Source organism: Spinacia oleracea, chromosome 6, assembly GCF_020520425.1.
Source record: "Spinacia oleracea cultivar Varoflay chromosome 6, BTI_SOV_V1, whole genome shotgun sequence".
Classification (NCBI taxonomy): domain Eukaryota; kingdom Viridiplantae; phylum Streptophyta; class Magnoliopsida; order Caryophyllales; family Amaranthaceae; genus Spinacia; species Spinacia oleracea.
In genome coordinates, this window is record NC_079492.1 from 97,363,425 (window position 1) to 97,384,787 (window position 21,363).

Genomic DNA, 21,363 nt, shown 5'->3' on the forward strand with positions numbered 1-21,363 from the left:
ATTTTTTAGAATTAAGTTTAAACAAAAATCTATACTCCCTCCGAATCTAAATGTTGTTCCCGTTTGCCATTTTACGCGGTAATTAAGGAGAAGTAAATAAACAACATTGAATGGAGTAAGTTGTACTTTATGGGGAGTTGTTGTTTTTTCTGATTTTGAAGAAATCAAAATGTCAACTCAGCAATCCATTAATAATTAAACTAGCCAATGAGATTGCATAATTTTATATTGATAAACCAATCGGATTACATTATTTAAATCACACAGATTAAGCATAAATCACTTTAAAAAAAACACAACACAAATCTGCCGATTGGGTTCACAAACACGGTATATATACTCCATAAAATATACAGAGTAAAAGTAGATTTCTCAACTAAATTTCCAACACTTAAAAAAACAGAGCAAAGAAAAAAGAAACGAGCACATCATTGCTTGGACCTTCATGGATTCAGGCTTGGATTTAAACATAGCTTGGTCTCCGGTTGAAGAAGATGCTCAAGATAACTTTTTCAACTTCAATGATGCTTGGTATCCAGATGACGAGGATGAGATAAATGAAATGGAAGAGTTGGAAGAGCCTGACTTCCCTTTTGATCTTAATGAGGAAGTTGGGGAACATAATGACTTCCCTTTTGATCTTAATGAGGAAGTTGGGGAACAAGAGCAGCAGCAACTACAACCAGAACCACCACAACAACAAACAACAGCTCATCATCATCCCAAAAGGCCCAAGCTCAGCGCTGAAAAGAAGGTGCAAATTCTCCTTTGGCTACTAGATAGAGCAAGTACGTCTACTTATTGTAAAATCAATGATGTTGCACATGAATTCAATGTAACAAGAAGGACAATCAGCAAAATATGGAATACAGCAAAGAGGCAGAAAGCAGCAAATCAAAGGTATAATTTGGCAACCAAAATGTACAACTGCGGGAGAAAGAGAATTGTAGTACAACCCGAAGATATCACAAAGATTGACATGGGAGATAGAACATGTGTAAGGGACTTGGCTAGTATGCTTCATATCTCACCAAGTAGTACAATTCAAAGGATGATTCAAAGGGGAACTATTAAGCCTCACACAAACCCATTGCATCCCGGTTTGAAGGAACCCAACATGCTAGCAAGAGTGAAGTGGATTTTGGATCTCCTGATAGGGAATACAGCAGAAACAAAGAGTGAATATTACCCAATGTTTGACTTTGTTCATTTGGATGAAAAGTGGTTCTACTTGAGTAGAAAATCCCAACGGGTCTACTTGGCACAACATGAAAAAGGAAAATATAGGGCTGCTAGTTCAAGTAAATTCATACCAAACGTCATGTTCACTGCGGTTGTTGCCAGACCAAGGTTTAATGAACAAAAGGAATGCACTTTTGATGGAAAAATCGGCATATTTCCATTCACTTGTCAAGAAGCAGCCAAGATAAGTTCAAAAAACAGAGACAAGGGGACTATTGAAACTAAGGTGGTTGAATCAGTTAACCAGAAAGTCACAAGGAGCATGCTAATCAATCAAATTATACCGGCTATCAAGGAAAAGTGGCCTCACCATGAAGGACGTAAGGTAATATTCATCCAACAAGACAATGCAAAAGCCCACATAACACAAGATGATCCAAAATGGCAAACGGTATACCAACAAGGTGATTTCACATTCATTTTAATTCAACAGCCACATAATAGTCCTGATTTAAATATTTTAGACTTAGGATTTTTTAGGAGCATTCAATCTTTAATGCACAAAAAAATGCCTAAGGATGTAGACAAGATGATGGAGGCGGTTAATGAAGCTTTTTATGAGTTAGACCCTAACACCCTAAGTAATGTTTGATTGAGTATGCAATATGTAATGAATGAGATACTTAAGGTTAAGGGTTTAAATGATTACATCTTACCACATGTGAACAAGAAGAAACTAGAGGTTTAGGGCAGATTACCGATTCAAGTCAAGGCACCAATGTGGGTTGTGATCGAGGCATGGGACTTAATACATGGAGAACAACAAGGAAATGCACAAACAAATTCTCAAGTGGATATTGCATCAACTTCAAATGATCAAGTCTAATTGTAAACTCTAGATTTATTATATGATGTAAAGTGATTTATTTCAGTTTTATTCTGAAATTTTTATGAGTAAAAGGCTTATTAAAATCAAAGAAAATATATTTATATTTTTTATCTCAGTTAGTCCCCATTCATCACAGACGCACACACTTTTTGCACACAAACACAAGGTCGAATACCTCATTTCAGTCAAGGACCGGTTGCTTAAGACACAATGTGTTTAAGTACAAAAGTAGTAGCGTGTGTTTCTCAGTTGAGTGTTATTCATCATTGATCATAGCTTAAACACGGATACGTTTTTTATCTCAGTTAGTCCCCATTCATCACAGACGCACACACTTTTTGCACACAAACACAAAGTCAAATGCCTCATTTCAGTCAAGGACCGGTTGCTTAAGACACAATGTGTTCAGGTACTAAAATGTTAGTGTGTGCTTCTCAGTTGAGTGTCATTCATCATTGATCAAAATTCCACACTCTTTGTACACAAATAAACATCAAATTCCATCATAATACTCGTCAAATGCCAAAAGATTAGTTGATCATCATATTTAGAAATAATGATGGTTTTAAAATCTTATCAGAAGGTGACAAACTGATAATTACTCAAAGCTTGAAATAATGATGGGTTTAAAATCTCAGAGTACCTCTTATGGTATAATCTGCACATGAATGACTACATAAATCACATCTTCACCCTTTATTAAACATTAACTTTCTCATATTAGCATAATTTTATTTAATACAACTTGCAATTTTTAAAGTAACCAACACCAACAGCAAACTACAAAAGATTGGATAAGGAAATTACTACGGAGTACTTAGAAACACATCACATCCAAATTACTTTTGCACTAAACCAATTAATGGTACTCCGTATAAAAATAATAATGCAATTACTTTAATTTGATGATATTTTTAGCTTGATTTGCAATAGAAAAGCTAACGATTTTAACCAATACAGCCAACAATCATTCTGAAGGAAATAATGCCCTTGGTCCAAGTATGCATTCTATGTTAAGTCTAATAAATGCGGTTCAGTATTAATTAACAAGTTAATAATTCAGTGAGATCAAGTGAGCTGAATGCCTAGCTAGAGGCCGCTTCAGTTCAAGTGGAATTAATGATATTAATCCACAGCTTACTCTTGACTGAACCCGTAGGGTCACACAAATAGTACGTAAACGGATCAAGTATTTAATGGCATTAAATACTCCATCTATGGATATTCGGAATCGACGGATCTTGGTTTCAGTGGGAGCTGAGATCGTCACAGGCAAAAAATGAATACTCCGAAAACGATGATATTGCCGGAAACGGAAATATGGATCGTATCGGAAATATAAATATTATCCAAGTCGTAGATGTTGCCGGAAACGGAAACATGGTACGTATCGGAAAATATTATCGGAAATGGAAATATTGCCGGAATCGGAAATATTGCCGGAAACGGAAATATTGTCAGAAACGGAAATATTATCGGAATCGGAAAATAATTCCAGAAACGGAAATATTAAATATTTGTTCGAAACGGAAATTAATTCTGGAATCGGAAATATTAAATGTTGTTCGTATCGGAAATGAATTCCGGAATCGGAAATTTAATCGGAAGCGTATCGTACGAATTAGCATCGGACGAGGCCCGCTAGACGAAGGCCCAGCACGAAGCCAGGCCATCGCCCAGCGAGCCGCACGCAACGCACACCTCGACCAGGCCCAGCGCAAGGCCAGGCCCAGCCAAGGGCGCGCGCGCGCACGCAGCACCGCACATGGGCTGTGCGCTTGTCGTGGGCCGCAAGGCCTGCGCGGGTGCACGGCTTGTGCGATGCGTATGCCGGAAATCCTAATTCTATTGGGATTCGTGCGAAGATTAAAATCCTAATCTTATTAGAATTGCTTTGTTATTTAGAGTCCTAATAAAGTTCTAATTAACAAATCCACATCCTAGTAGGATTACAATTCCTTTTCCATACCTCTATAAATAAGGGCCTAGGGGTCATTATTTATACATAAGTTTTCAAGTATTCAAAACTAGGATTTTTAAGCAGAAAAATCAGCCATAACTCTTGCCCATTTAGCCGAAAATAATAGTACCTTAAGGGCGATTCTAGTTGGTCAATCTTAAGGCGGATCCGGACGTGCTGTGGACTATCTACGGAGGGACGACACTTGGAGTCCTAAAGACTTGTTCTTGTTCGGTTCGGGCGCATCTAGGGAAGGCACGCAACAAAGAGTATGCATCTAAATTATGTTATATGATTATGTGTAAATAATATGTATTCCTGGCTTAATGGTTTTTTCCGCATGATTTATGAATTCTCATATGTATCATAACCTAACAGTGGTATCACGAGCCTCTTATTATTTTCATAATCTAAATTGCATGAACATGGTTAAATATTACAAATTTGCAAGAATTAAAAGGGGTGATTGATTTTCGTAATTGTTAATTAATTGCAAATTGCGTTTATTTAATTATACGTACGCAGTTTTTCGGCAGTTTCTTCGTTAATCATCCAAATCGAGTGATTTTTGTGTCAATTCCGCATGTAAAAGGCATTCTAAAATTTTGACAAAAAGAGTATTTTTCTGCCGAACCCAGAATTCTCAAATTCGAAGCCTAACTATGACTTTTCGAAGGTTTTAGTTTTTCGAATGCAAAATTTCGTAAATTTAAGATGTTAAATTAAATATTTGCGATTCTTGTTGATAAATCTTGAATTTTTGATTGACCTACTGTATATGTTTAACAAGTTTGAATGCCTAGCCTTGTTAATTATGCAATCTAATTTGTAACTATGATTAATTTGTTGAAAATTAGAATAATTTAGAATTAATTTGATTTTCATAATTAATTATAATTGAATTAGAAACCTATGATTAAAAACCACCATAAAAATTGTAAATTTATGATAAATTTTAAATTTTTATGACCTAGGCTTGGATCCATGATAATCGGAAATCAATTGAATAATAAATTTTCGATTTTTCGCCCTAAAATTGTGAAATTAATATTAATTTATTAATTTTTCATTAATTTTAAATATAAATTTATATTTTTATGCGATTCGTTCATATAACTTGCACGCACAAAGCAATGGACGCTTCGTGTTACCCTTAAGGGGTGTTGTATAGTGCGGGCATGCGACGACGAGCAAGGGAGCTCGTCGCCCGTGCGGCACGAATGCAATGAGCAGGGGCATGGTGCACGAGCACAAGGCAGCAGCCCTGCCTTGTGTCGTGGGACACGAGCTATGGATGAATGGGCATGGGCGAAGGCAAGGCATGGCAGTCGCGTGTGGGCAGCAAGCGAGCTGCGCCACAACGCGCACTGCCTCGCGCAAGCGCGCGCAGCCTCACGCGCAGCGAGCGCAAGCTCGCGTGCCACGAGCGCTGCGCCCAGCGCTGATCGCGCGCAGCGCGCAATTGCTCACGCACAGCGAGCGATGGCTCGCGTGCATCAAGCGCTGATCGCGCACAGCGCGCAATTGCTCGCGCACAGCGAGCGATGGCTCGCGTGCATCAAGCGCTGGAGCGCGCGCAGCAAGCGCTGGCGAGCGCGCACAGCGAGCGATGGCTCGCGTGCGTCGAGCGCTGGCGCGCGCGCAGCGAGCACCACTTGTGCGATGGCTTGCGATGGGAAAATGCAGCAGTTATGCGACGAGCGCAGGGGCTGCGCGCACATGGCCAGCGATGGCTGTGTGCGTGTGGCCCATGGGCGTGCGATGCGTAGGGTGTTTGCGTTGCGATTAGATCGTTTTGAATGTTTAATTTGAAATTTTCAGTTTACGTAATTTTAATTAATTTTAAAATTAATAATTTAAATTATTTTCTTGGATTTTAATTTTGAATATTGTAATTATAATAAATTTTATTTATTCTAATTATTTTACTAAAATTAAAATCATGAATTAATTTAAATACGACTGAAATTAAATTAAACTTTTTGGATTCAATTATAAATTTATATGAGCTTTAAATTTTAATTAAATTTGTATGTTTCCGGTTAGACTAGAAATACATTTTTATGTTTAAAATTAGTAAAGCATATGAATTTATTGGTTTAAGTGGGAGCCCTTTTAGTCATAAACTCTTGATTAGGTCTACAAATCCTTAAGGTTAAAACAACTTGATTAGAATTAATAAGGACTGAATAATTGGTAGATTATTGGTGCCCTTGATTAATTGCTGCAAATGTTTACGTGATGCATAATGTGTTTTAACTAACCAGCTATGTGGGCCATTCATGATAATGAATGGGTGAATGGTATATATTGTATATGTACTGTTTTGCAGGTTATGAAGTGACTAGTATGGCCCAAATAGGATAGAAAATATGGTCTGCGTACCATTAATTTGAATGTAATTGGTCTAAAGTACCAAAGTTGTTTTTCAAATTCAAATATGGTATGCGTACCATCAAATAGTTGTAATTAGTTTTAATTATAGCTTATCCTATTTGAAGAAAATGGTGCCTCCCACGGAGATTTTCAAGACGGACTTTGAAGTCAAAGCTTCAAGATGAAGTCGGGCCATACTAGATCACATTTATCTTATGCATGCTTTAAGTTATTTATTGCTTTAAATATGTCTTAATTATGCATAAGATTGTGGCTTGATTATGTTGCATGATTAAGGATTTTAGTTCACTTAAAATCTAACCAACATAGTAAGAGCCTTAAGTTCCAAACTTAAAAAATTGAGTTAAAAGGTGCCATGCCAAAATATACACTTGCTTGGATATCCTTTACATCAATCTAGTAATAGTTTTCGCTCAGCGAGGTGTTACTTATTGGTCCTAAAGGGGCAAAGTACACAAATAATTGTGAGTACATGTTAGTTTTGGTGAAACTCAACGATATAAGCAAGGAGTCCTTTTATGTCGTGGCAAAATCGATAGGTTTACCTAATAAGTTCTTAGACGTACCTATCAACCAAGAATAGTTTCTAGACTATTAGCAAAAGGCTTTTGCTTACCTAAGATGTTTTAGGATTAAGTCGACAAACTGTGCTTAGTTCTTCAATGATTTTAGGATCTTGGAATCATTTTATTCACACCTGCCGGAACACATAACTTGAATAAAATGCTTAATAAACATTGAATTATGCATGTATGCTAGAATTTAAGTTTATTAAGAGAAACTGTGAATGGTTATTTATTTGTTTATTCTTTTCAATTGTAGTTTTTAATATGGCAAACAACAATTCATTCAACATTCGATCAATTCTCGAAAAGGAGAAGTTGAACGGGAAAAACTTCCTTGACTGGCAAAGGAACTTGCAAATAGTTCTTATGCAGGAAGAAAAGGAGTATGTCCTAGATGAGGCGATGCCCGAAGCCGCAGGCGACGGGGTCACTCAGGCAGCCCTCAATCGTTGGATTGATGCCAACAAGGATGTGAAATGTCTAATGCTCGCCACCATGAGTGCGGATCTGCAGAAAACGTTCATCAACTCAGATGCTTTCACAATCATCAGTGAGTTGAAGAACATGTTCCAAGATCTGGCTCGAGTCGAAAGATTCGAGACTCATAGGCAAATTCTTGAGACCAAGCTTAAGAAAGGCGAGCCCGTAAGTCCACATGTTCTCAAAATGATTGGACTCATTGAGAATATGAGTCGGCTGGATCAGCAATTTTCTCAGGAAATGGCTATAGACACCATCCTCCATTCTCTTCATAGCGGGTATGATCAGTTCAAACTGAACTACAGTATGAATAGTCTGGACAAAACGCTCACTGAGCTTCACGGTATGCTGAAGACCGCTGAAAAGACGCTCAAAAGTGATAAGCAGGATGTGCTTATGGTGCGTGGGGGCAAGTTCAAGAAATCTGGAAAGAAGAGGAATGCTAAGAAAGGTGGCGACAAGGCCAGCCCAACTAAGCAAACTGGCGCCAAATCTATAAAGAGGAAGGTCAGTCAACCCACTTCTGAATCCGAATGCTTCTACTGCAAGAAGAAGGGGCATTGGAAGAGAGATTGCTTGAAGCTAAAGGAAGATCAGAAGAACGGAACAGTCGTTCCATCTTCAGGTATTTTCGTTATAGACTGTATACTTGCTAATTCAACTTCTTGGGTATTAGATACAGGTTGTGGCTCACACTTATGTTCCAATCCACAGGGACTAAGAAGAAGTAGAAAGTTAAGCAAGGGTGAAGTCGACCTACGAGTGGGAAATGGAGCACGGTTTGCTGCATTAGCTGTAGGAACTTACTTTTTGTCGTTGCCCTGCGGGCTAGTTTTGGAACTGGAAGAATGTTTCCATGTTCCAAGTCTTACTAAAAACATCATTTCAGTTTCTTGCTTAGATGCTAAGGGATTTTCCTTTTTAATAAAAAACAATAGTTGTTCGTTTTATTTTAAAGAGATGTTTTATGGATCTGCTAGATTAGTCAATGGACTTTATTTATTAGATCACGACAAACAAGTATATAACATAAATACTAAAAAGGCCAAAAAGAATGATTCAGATCTCACCTATCTGTGGCATTGTCGATTAGGCCATATAAACTTGAAACGCTTAGAAAGACTTCAAAATGAAGGAATTCTAGAACCATTTGACTTAGAGGATTATGGTAAATGCGAATCATGTTTACTTGGCAAAATGACAAAGCAACCTTTCTCTAAAGTTGGAGAAAGAGCAAATGAACTATTGGGTTTAATCCATACAGATGTATGTGGACCAATGAGTACAAATGCTAGAGGTGGTTTCAGCTACTTTATCACTTTCACTGATGACTTCAGTAGGTATGGTTATGTCTACCTAATGAAGCATAAGTCTGAATCCTTTGACAAATTCAAGGAATTTCAGAGTGAAGTAGAGAATCAATTAGGCAAGAAGATAAAGGCACTGCGGTCTGATAGAGGCGGTGAATATCTGAGCTATGAATTTGATGACCATCTGAAAGAATGTGGAATTCTATCAGAATTGACTCCTCCTGGAACACCACAATGGAACGGTGTGTCGGAACGGAGGAACAGAACCTTGCTAGACATGGTCAGGTCAATGATGGGTCAGGCCGAACTTCCATTAGAATTTTGGGGACATGCACTAAATACAGCTGCACTCACTATAAATAGAGCTCCGTCTAAAGCTGTCGAAAAGACTCCATACGAGTTATGGTTTGGAAAGCCTCCAAATGTGTCTTTTCTTAAGATTTGGGGATGTGAAGTATACGTCAAACGATTAATTTCAGACAAACTTCATCCAAAATCTGACAAATGTATCCTAATGGGCTATCCAAAGGAAACAAAGGGGTATTACTTCTACAATACATCTGAGAACAAGGTATTTGTTGCTCGAGATGGTGTCTTTTTGGAGAAAGATCACATTTCCAAAATGACAAGTGGGAGAAAAGTAGACCTCGAAGAAATTCGAGTCGAACAACAAACTCTAGAGAATGCTCAAGATAACATTCAGGATGAAACTCAGAGATCTTTAGAAGAATCTGGTGAGAATCATGGTCAATCTAGAAATGTTACCCCGCGTAGATCGCAAAGATATAGATCTCAACCGGAAAGGTACTTAGGTATTTTGACGAACGAGAGCTATGACGTTCTATTACTTGAAAGTGATGAACCTGCGACTTACAAACAAGCTATGACGAGCCCTAGCTCCAAGCAGTGGCAAGAAGCCATGCAATCTGAATTAGACTCCATGTCTGAAAACCAAGTATGGGATTTGGTCGATTTGCCAGATGGCTACCAAGCCATTGGAAGCAAATGGGTTTTCAAACTGAAAAAGGACAAGGATCGGAAACTTGAAGTTTTCAAAGCTAGATTGGTTGCAAAAGGTTACAGGCAAGTCCACGGTGTGGATTATGATGAAACCTTTTCACCATTTGCAATGCTAAAGTCTATTCGGATAATGTTAGCAATCGCTGCATATTACGATTACGAAATATGGCAGATGGATGTCAAAACTGCTTTCTTAAACGGCGTTTTAACAGAAACTGTGTTTATGACAAAGCCTGAAGGTTTTGAGGATCCAAAGAATGCTAAAAAGGTATGCAAGCTAAAGAAGTCAATCTACGGATTGAAGCAGGCATCCAGGAGCTGGAATATACGTTTTGATGAAGCAGTCAGTGACTTTGGTTTCATCAAGAACGCAGAAAAATCTTGTGTATACAAGAAGGTCAGTGGGAGAAAAATTGCTTTCCTAGTATTATATGTCGACGACATATTACTTATCGGAAATGACATTCCTATGTTGAACTCTGTCAAGATTTGGCTTGGGAAATGTTTTTCGATGAAGGATCTAGGAGAAGCACAGTACATATTGGGCATCAAGATTTACAGAGATAGATCTAAAAGGATGATTGGACTTAGTCAAAGCACTTATATCAATAAGGTGCTTGATAGGTTCAAGATGGCGGACTCCAAGCGAGGCTACCTACCCATGTCTCATGGAATGACTCTAAGCAAGACTCAGTGCCCAAAAACACTTGATGAGCGTAGACGAATGAATGGGATTCCATATGCATCATTGATTGGTTCAATAATGTATGCTATGATATGTACACGCCCGGATGTTGCGTATGCACTCAGTGCTACGAGCAGATACCAGTCAGACCCAGGAGAGGCGCATTGGACTGCTGCCAAGAACATTCTGAAGTACCTGAAAAGGCACAAAGATGACTTCCTGGTCTATGGTGGAGATGATGAATTAATTGTTAAAGGCTATACGGACGCAAGTCTCCAAACCGACAAAGATGATTTCAGATCACAGTCTGGGTTTGTCTTCTGCCTCAACGGAGGAGCAGTAAGCTGGAAAAGTGCTAAGCAAAGCACCATTGCGGATTCTACAACTGAAGCGGAGTACATTGCTGCACATGAAGCAGCAAAGGAAGCTATATGGCTAAGGAAGTTCATAGGTGAACTTGGTGTAGTCCCCTCCATTAAAGGACCAATTGCCCTGTATTGTGATAATAACGGAGCTATTGCACAGGCAAAGGAGCCTAGACACCACCAGAGAGTCAAGCATGTACTTCGTAGATTTCACCTTCTACGAGAGTTCGTTGAAAGAAAAGAAGTCGAGATAAGCAAAATTGGTACTGATGACAACATATCAGATCCATTAACTAAACCTCTGCCGCAGGCGAAGCACAACTCGCACACTGCAGCTATGGGAATCAAGCATATTGGAGAATGGCTTTGATGTCTCTATTTAATGTTTTAAAGTTTTAGAGTTTAAATCTTTGTAAAACATTATTGGTTAATCATTCACAATGATTGAAAAGAATTCATTTTTCCATTTAATTTGTGGTTTATTAAATGATGAGTCCCTTCAATTTGACGATATATTCAAGATAGACTGTCAGGACCAGTCCTGTAACTAAGAAATGTCTATCAAGTGAACTTGAATGTCAAAGGTTGAAAATGGTCCCTAGTTGGAGTTTTCTATAAAATTGGACGCATAGAAAACGTTAGACGATTAGAATGCAAGATGACTAGTAGTTCTGTTTCTTGAACTATGTGGACATGGCAATGTCATAATCATTTGCATAGATACTTACTTTGGGAAGACTAGTATCGGACAAGACCTATGAAACTTTACTGTAAGAGATGAAAATCTGTCATAAGTAAATTTCATTAAAATTATTAGACACTAAATCCTCAATACCTGAGTGATTTGAGATTACTTGTTTGAGAACTGGTTGCTTTGACGTTGAGCAACCGTCGCACCGTAAAAGGAGGCTATAAAGGCAACGCTCAGGTAATCACCTATCAAACGAAGTCTAATCTCAAGATCGCAAGATTGGGATTGTCCTCCCATAAATCGGGATGAGATGCTTAAAAGTTGTACAAGGCCACTCGGAGAGCTAGAAACTTTGAAATGCATGGCCGTGCTCGGATGAATCATAGGCTACGATTATCTGTCTATTTGATCAGTTGAACTCTGAAACCGAGAAACACCTCTGGACATAATAAGGATGACAACTCTTACCTTATGTTCAAGAGCAAGCATCGAGCGACAAAGGAATTAGGAAATGCACACTTGTCCCTAAGGACAAGTGGGGGACTGAAGGAAATAATGCCCTTGGTCCAAGTATGCATTCTATGTTAAGTCTAATAAATGCGGTTCAGTATTAATTAACAAGTTAATAATTCAGTGAGATCAAGTGAGCTGAATGCCTAGCTAGAGGCCGCTTCAGTTCAAGTGGAATTAATGATATTAATCCACAGCTTACTCTTGACTGAACCCATAGGGTCACACAAATAGTACGTAAACGGATCAAGTATTTAATGGAATTAAATACTCCATCTATGGATATTCGGAATCGACGGATCTTGGTTTCAGTGGGAGCTGAGATCGTCACAGGCAAGAAATGAATACTCTGGAAACGATGATATTGCCGGAAAAGGAAATATGGATCGTATCGGAAATATAAATATTATCCAAGTCGTAGATGTTGCCGGAAACGGAAACATGGTACGTATCGGAAAATATTATCGGAAATGGAAATATTGCCGGAATCGGAAATATTGCCGGAAACGGAAATATTGTCAGAAACGGAAATATTATCGGAATCGGAAAATAATTCCGGAAACGGAAATATTAAATATTTGTTCGAAACGGAAATTAATTCCGGAATCGGAAATATTAAATGTTGTTCGTATCGGAAATGAATTCCGGAATCGGGAATTTAATCGGAAGCGTATCGTACGAATTAGCATCGGACGAGGCCCGCTAGACGAAGGCCCAGCACGAAGCCAGGCCATCGCCCAGCGAGCCGCACGCAACGCACGCCTCGACCAGGCCCAGCGCAAGGCCAGGCCCAGCCAAGGGCGCGCGCGCGCACGCAGCACCGCACATGGGCTGTGCGCTTGTCGTGGGCCGCAAGGCCTGCGCGGGTGCACGGCTTGTGCGATGCGTATGCCGGAAATCCTAATTCTATTGGGATTCGTGCGAAGATTAAAATCCTAATCTTATTAGAATTGCTTTGTTATTTAGAGTCCTAATAAAGTTCTAATTAACAAATCCACATCCTAGTAGGATTACAATTCCTTTTCCATACCTCTATAAATAAGGGCCTAGGGGTCATTATTTATACATAAGTTTTCAAGTATTCAAAACTAGGATTTTTAAGCAGAAAAATCAGCCATAACTCTTGCCCATTTAGCCGAAAATAATAGTACCTTAAGGGCGATTCTAGTTGGTCAATCTTAAGGCGGATCCGGACGTGCTGTGGACTATCTACGGAGGGACGACACTTGGAGTCCTAAAGACTTGTTCTTGTTCGGTTCGGGCGCAACTAGGGAAGGCACGCAACAAAGAGTATGCATCTAAATTATGCTATATGATTATGTGTAAATAATATGTATTCCTGGCTTAATGGTTTTTTCCGCATGATTTATGAATTCTCATATGTATCATAACCTAACACATTCCAGCAACAATAATCCTCCAACAATCATTCTAGCAACAATAACATCTTCCAGCAATAAAAACAAAAATTAAAACCAGAAAAATACTCAGCTCTGTTTAATAGCACTCCATCGAATTAACAACAAGAACCCTCAGCATCAGAATCAACGTCACTTGCCTCATCACCGTCGTTAACAACATCAACATCAATAGATCTACCCAACCCACCAATAAGGGACTTTGAAGGGGACTCAAGTTGTACCACATGGGACTTTGAAGGGGACTCGAGTTGTACCGCAGGGGTCTTGGGAGGTGGTTGGTTGACAACACCCTCATCCATTAGGGTTTCATGCGGCGGCTTCCTAGCGATGGAATCATCACTGATCGGCCCTCTCCTCCTCCCTTTTGGATCTTGAGTGAAAGAACTAGTAGGTCCAACATAAAGATGATAATACCCATTGTTGTAGGAGTGTTTTCCACCACAAGTTTTAGGAATATCGCAATGTGGATCGGAACAATTATCATCCACAGTCCAAGGGGAACCAGGAGGATCATTCTCACTTGACCAATTAATACTCATTTTCAAACCCAAAAAATTTGAAGGAGGGAGATATATCGTGTATTTTGTGAAATTAATATGGGGATCTGATGCAAAACTCTGAGGTAGCAAGATTGTACAAAAAAAATGACTCAAAAACTCAAGATTTTATAAGAGATCTCATCCTTGAATTTTTTAGGGGTTTTAGTGAGAGAAAGAAGAAGTAGAGAAAAAGATGAAGATAATGGAGGAAGGTTCTGGTTTTTAAGGAGAGAGGGACGGAGTAAACAAGGATGACTCGTAAATGTCGCTTGAATTCAACGTTAAACGTTGAATATAAAATTGAAAATTCTTATTTCAAGGATTAATTTGCACAGAAGTTTTGACAAATTAAGGACAATTACGGTATTTAAAATATTTTATGAGGGTATAACAGGAACTAAAAAGGAGATAAAAAAGGAAATAAAAGAAATGGGAACAATATTTTGGGACACTAAAAAAGGAAACGGGAACAACATTTAGATTCGGAGGGAGTATTTATTAATATTAAACGACTTATGTGTAAAATAACAAATTTATAATATTGTTATTATTTATTTGACTTTGCTCATGATTCAACTATTCCTTATATTAGATAGACCTAGACATGATCTAGATAAATCGGTTATGATCTGGACATATCAGTTTTGGTCTGGATATGATCTGTACAGATCGATTCTGAATTGGGGATGATATGTACAAATTTGGTTCCGATCTGGACATATCGGTTCTAATATCGACATGATCAGTACAGATCTAAACATGATCTATACAAAGAAATTTTGATCTGGACATAATCTAGACATGATCTGTAAAAACAAGTTCTGATTAGGACATGATCTGGACAGATCGGTTTTGATCGAAATAGATCGATTGGAATTTGGAAATGATCTGGATATATGGGTTTTGATATGGACTTGATCTTGACAAATCAGTACAAATTTAGGTATGATCTAGATAGATCGATCCGAATATATGGGTTCTGATCTACACGTATGGATTTTGATCTGGATAGACCGGTTTTGATCTGGACAGATCGATTTTGATCTGGACATGATCTTTGTATATCAATTCTGATATGGACATGATCTATACAAATCAATTCTGATCTGGACATGATTTGTACATATCAGTTTTGATATGGACATGATCTGTACTGATCAGTACTGATCTGGTCATGATCTGGACATACCAGTTCTGATCTGGATATGATCTTTATAAATCAATTATGATATGGACATGATCTCTGCAGATCAATTCAGATATGAACATAATCTATACAGAGTTGATATCTAGACCAGTTCTAATATGAACATATCGATTCTGATCAGGATATGATCTATACAAATCAGTTTTGATCTGAACATATTGGTTTTGTAAGGATTGTACATGATTGTAAGGATCGGTTCTGATCTAGACAAGATCTTTGCAGATCTAAACTTGTTCGGGACATGATCTGTACAGATCAGTTATGATCTGGATATTATGCGATCACACTGGTTCTGGTCTGGATATATAATGGTTCTGATCTGTAAAAATCAGTTCTGATATAGACATGATCTGATCATATTATTTCTGATATGGACTTAATGGTTTTAATTTGGACATGATGAATTTGAATATTTTGTTAATGTTTTTTATGCCTTAAATAATAGATTTTAATTGCACCGAAAATAACATTCTTTTTTTATTAAAGCAATAATAGTAATAATAACAGTGATATAAATATATAATAATAATAATAATTATTATTATTATAATATTAATTATTATTATTATTATATTAATAATAATAATAATTATTATTATTATTATTATAACGTGATCTTTTCCTTTGACACAATCTGGGTTGTCTAGCTTTGTCCCGACCCGGGTTGTGACTGATGCGGCTATTCGGAAGCAGGTCAAGTACGAAGCACGTTGTCGGGCAATTGGTTATGGCTTTCTCCCGTTCTCTTTCTCGTCTTTGGGGGAGCTGGATAAGGATGTTGTTGCGTTGCTGAAGCGGGTTCAGAAGTTCTCTAGGACTTAGGACATTAGGGCTCGTGCTGCTGCTCATATTTTCACCAGGATAGGCTTTGCTATAGCCAGAGGAGTGGGGGCCCATATTTTATCTCGGCTTCCCACTAATTATATTGTTTGACTTTGTTAGCATTTGAATAATAATAATTATAATAATAATAATAATAATATGTTATGAAATATAATAATGGATGCCCATTATACCCCCGTCAATATATCCGAGATATTCTAGGGTTTAGTAAAACCCTAACTATTGTATCTTATATATACCCGGTACTATATGGAATAATAGACAACCCTATTCTCTCTCTTATCTCTCCTGTTTATTCACAACATGTTATCAGCACCAAACCCTAGCCGACTGAGTAGAAAGAAAACCCAAAGAAAATTACCGTCGTTAGATTCAAGCAAAGGAAATTGTCTACATAATGTAAGTCTACTTTAATGGTTTTATATTTAAATTAGATCAATATATATTCCGTACATGGTAAAATTACTCGAAACTCGTTTCAATATTTGAGATTTGCGATTATGGAGTTTTATAGAGTACTACGTTTTCGCACAAATTGATATGATTAATATACTTTATTATGATGCTTGCCGGATGTTTTTCCTGATGCTTTGCAACTTGTAATTATCATTTACAATTTTTGATATTGTTTACGCTTTTAATGGAATTGCAAGTTGAATTTTTTTTATAACATGGTTAGTTGGTTACAACAAAAAGGGTAACCGTGTAGCTCAACTGTGTTAATCAATCTGTGCTAAATTATTTGATACTCCATACCAAGTATTTCGTGATAAATGAATGTCTTCTCCGCAAGTCGTATTTGAGTATGCAATGAAGTTTGATTTTATTGTTTGATTTGTAAATCTATTAAGCGTAAAGTATTAAGCATATTGGTTTAGAATTTTTTTTTTGTTTATATTTAATCATGCAAAATACATACCCACTGTCTTAATTTTGTTAAGGTACTATTTTGTTAAGTCCACATCATTTTACCATGTAAAGTGAAATATGTATAGTAGTATTGTGCGGGGCATGCATTATATTAGCATCCATAATAATAATTACGATCTAGTGTGAATATAGGCATATGATTATCTCTTAAATTCTAATTTATTATACGGATTTTTCATGAAATGCCCCTGAGGTTTGAAAGAATGCACCAAATACCCTCGCGTCTTTTGAATCACATAATATACCCCTATTTTTGCCTAAGTTTGCACCAAATACCCCTAAGCCGACCTTCCGTTAGTCCTCCGTTAAGTCATGTTTATAATTCACATAATTCCCCTATTTATAAACTTATTGAACAATATACACCTATTTGTAAACTAAGTTGCACCAAATAACCAAACTGCTTTAATTTTAAACTTCAGAATTCACCCGGTGTGTTCATTGCTGCTTATAAATCGAAAGAATGAAGTAATGAAGCTATGAGGGCGTGGGGTTTTTCATCTTTATGTAAGCAAACCACAAATCACCCCTCTTATATAAATTAGTTAAACTATACACACTTTTTTTTAACACAAAATGAGCTTAATATATATTAATAATCAGGGCGTAAGCCCAATGTTACGATTACAGCAAAATATACTTATACACAAAAACATTACATCCCAAAACCCAGAAGCACCAAACAACCCGAAGACAGACCATTACTCCAACATCCACGTTGTTGGTATGAACCATCCCCTGTCATTACTCTCTGTTCGTATTTTTGTAGCTGCTACTGGACCATAGACTCCTGCTATCGTTACCGAAGTTGAACCCACATAGAGTTGAGTTCACTAGATTCTCTGAAACCGCAACTGTAGATCTTCTTTCATCATCAATATTTGTTGCATTGTTGTTCACCTCTGTGCTGCACTCTTGGTCAAACCGTAATCAACAAACTTGGTCAATCAATTACAGTTTAGCTAGACTTGTTGACCAACATCACAAGTTGAAGGTGTCACTGCCACCCCTCGAGGAAGCATAATCGGAGCCATCATCAGAATCTGAATTACACCTCCAGAGCTAGAAACAAGATGCAATACAATTATACCATTTGCGCAGTAATTATACAACATGCTACAATTACGAAAAAAAAGTAATTTCAATAAAAAAAAATCAGTCGCAATCCAGCAACAAACCTACCTAAGACTGCCTGTAATTTTCAAAATGAAGTAGCAACATCCTATACAGCCAAATCAACTTATTCCATCCCATAATTGAAATATTGTAAATGTGAACTTACTGCGCAATACATTAAATTCTAAGTTCAGTAGTTTGGAACCCATAAAATCAGACCGAGCTGTCATTGCTATAAAAACAAGATCAGTCAGTTACCTGAGCAAAAATTAACCAACCACCAAAAATATTGACACCCAAAAACAAGCAAAATTCTTATATTTACACACACACACGAGTAGTGCAGCAACTTACCAACAACTCGGTTGTTAAACACCAAATAAATGATAAGCTTACACTAAAATATGAACTTTTATCTAACAATTTATTGGTTAAATAAATTTAATTCAGAAAATCATTCAAACTATGAGAATCATGGTTTCATATTACTCCATAGAAAATAATCTAATATAGAATTTTAACATACCCAGATACAAATGTTGATAAAAAAAAATTCTAAAAGGGTCTAATTAAAAGAAGAAAAGCATTCAAATTATGGGTAATTAACAAGGTCAGAAACAATCGAATCTATTTGTTCTTCAATTATACGCGGATAACACAAGCTTCTTCAAATTAGAAGATTAACTACACAAAGAAACCCATAAAATTCAAAGTATGGGAAAAAGAAGTACTTGTTCGTATTCTAGGCAAGGCGGCTGAGGATACGACTGATGGTTGTGAGGTTTCCGTTGACATCATCGTCGTCGTCTTCGGGGAAAGTGATGACGAGGTGGGGATGGTGAATCCATACGTAGCGCCACCGGTGAATAAGCTGACGGAAATGGCCACTGCCGATTTGAATGGCCGAGTGAGAGGATTTTGGAAGAAACGTCGACGGAAATGGAGGAGACCAGAGATCGGAGATCAGACTCCGCCGGCGAACAGAGAGCGGAGATCGACCGTCGCCGGCGACCAGAGAGCAGGAGGAAGAACAAGGGAGAGGAGAGAGAAAGAGAAGAAGTTTGAGTTTTTTTTTTTTTTTGAATTTATGTCGAAAAACATGCATTAAGGGGAAAATGGTAAACTGCAACTAACGAAGGACTAACGTCCGTTAACTCCAAGTGCATCTCATGAACACTACGGAAAAATAGGGGTATATTATGTGATTCAAAAGACGAGAGGGTATTTGGTGCATTCTTGCAAACCTCAGGGGCATTTTATGAAAAAACCGTTTATTATATTATCTTGTATAGTGAATTATGTCGAACCTTACAAAACTTGAATTTGCCGCTCTTGATATTACTGGAAAGAACTATTTGTCTTGGGTGTTAGATGCCGAAATTCACCTAGATGCAAAAGACCTTGGTGATACAATCAAAGAAGGAAATAAGGCAACAAGTCAAAACAAAGCTAAGGCCATGATATTTCTTCGCCATCACCTCCACGAGGGCCTTAAGATTGAGTACTTGACTATAAAAGATCCACAAGTCCTTTGGAGTAATCTGAAGGAAAGATATGACCACCAGAAAACTGTGATATTACCTAAAGCTCGTTATGACTGGTTACATTTAAGACTACAAGACTTTAAGTCTGTAAGTGAATATAACTCAGCTATGTTCAGAATTACTTCACAATTGAAATTATGTGGAGAGAAAATCACTGATGCAGAAATGTTAGAGAAAACATACTCTACCTTTCACTTAAATAACATTGTCCTGCAGACACAATACCGTGAAAAGGGATTTAAGAAATATTCTGAACCTATATCTTGTCTCCTTGTGGTTGAGAAAAATAACGAGGTATTACTGAAAAATCATGAATCGCGTCCAACTGGTTCTACTCCATTCCCTGAAGCTAATGTGACATCCCATAATGGGAAAGAAAAATATCATGCCAACAATAGTGGTCGAGGACGTGGTCAAGGACGTGGACGTGGATATAGATATGGTCGAGGTCGAGGCCGAGGTGGTTCTTTCAAGAACTCGTACCCCCACCAGAAGTGAGACAATAAAGATGGTAACAAACAAGAGAAAGATAAAATCGAGAATGTGACCAATGTATGTTATCGATGTGGAGGAAAGGGTCATTGGTCTCGTACATGTCGTACACAAAAACACCTTGTTGAGCTCTATCAACAATCATTGAAGCAAAAAGGAAAGAAAGTAGAAACAAATCTTGTGTACGAAGATGGCGAAGGTGATTTTGATTGTGGCAATACAACTCACCTGGAAGTTGCTGATTTCCTCACCACCCCTGAAGGGAATAATTAACCCTTAGAGTCGTTTATGGTTATTTGAGGAATAAAACTTTGTTTTCTCGGATTCATGTTATTATATTTTTGATTTTGTTTGTTTGAACTATGGTTTTATATGACATTGTTAAATTTCGGTTATTAAGTTATTCTTATTGATATTTCATTTATTTGAAGAACATGAATACCCCTCAAGTTCAGTTAGCAATGAATGGTGAAGATTTATGCTTAGGAGACAGTGCAACTACTCATACCATACTGAAAAGCAAGAGATATTTTTCTCATTTGACAATGAAAGAAACTAGTGTGAGTACTATATCAGGTAGTACAAAGATAATTGAAGGCTCTGGAAGAGAAAATATATTATTGCCTATGGGAACGAAATTTGAAATCATTGATGCATTATATTCTCCCAAGTCTCAAAGAAATTTATTGAGATTTAAAGATATTCGACATAATGGATATAACGTTGAGACAATAAGTGAAGGAAATTTTGAATACCTTCAGATCACGGGTATTACCCAAGGCACTAAGCATATTTTGGAGAAATTACCTGCATTCTCCACTGGTTTGTACTACACTAAAATCAATACAATTGAAACATATGCTACAGTAAACCAGAAGTTTACTGATAATTTCATTATTTGGCATGACCGGTAGGGCCACCCCAGTACAACAATGATGCGAAAAATAATTGAAAATTCATGTGGACATTCACTGAAGAACCAGAAGATTCTTGCTAATGATTTCTCATGTGCTGCTTGTTCACAAGGCAAGTTGATAATACGGCCTTCACCAGCCAAAATAAAATTTGAATCTATCAATTTTCTGGAACGTATACAAGGAGATATTTGTGGGCCAATTCACCCATCGTGTGGAACATTTAGATATCTTATGGTTTTAATTGACGCATCTAGTAGATGGTCACATGTATCCTTGTTATCAACTCGCAACCTGGCGTT

At 37.5% G+C, this 21,363-nt stretch overlaps 2 protein-coding genes across 2 annotated transcripts; both read left to right on the forward strand.

The window, feature by feature from the left end:
• Positions 1–445: 445 nt before the first annotated feature.
• On the forward strand, positions 446–1,834 carry LOC110794169 (uncharacterized). The gene has a single exon (XM_021999112.2). It carries the CDS (start codon positions 446–448, stop codon positions 1,832–1,834), a length of 1,389 nt encoding a protein of 462 aa, XP_021854804.2.
• Positions 1,835–19,409: 17,575 nt separating this feature from the next.
• LOC110794168 (uncharacterized) lies at positions 19,410–20,153 on the forward strand. Its single transcript, XM_021999111.1, has one exon. It carries the CDS (start codon positions 19,410–19,412, stop codon positions 20,151–20,153), a length of 744 nt encoding a protein of 247 aa, XP_021854803.1.
• The last annotated feature ends 1,210 nt before the right edge of the window (positions 20,154–21,363 follow it).

Bases quoted from the DNA above. Each gene is read 5' to 3' on its own strand.
- LOC110794169 (XM_021999112.2), top strand. From the start codon at position 446: ATGGATTCAGGCTTGGATTTAAACATAGCTTGGTCTCCGGTTGAAGAA.
- LOC110794168 (XM_021999111.1), top strand. From the start codon at position 19,410: ATGTCGAACCTTACAAAACTTGAATTTGCCGCTCTTGATATTACTGGA.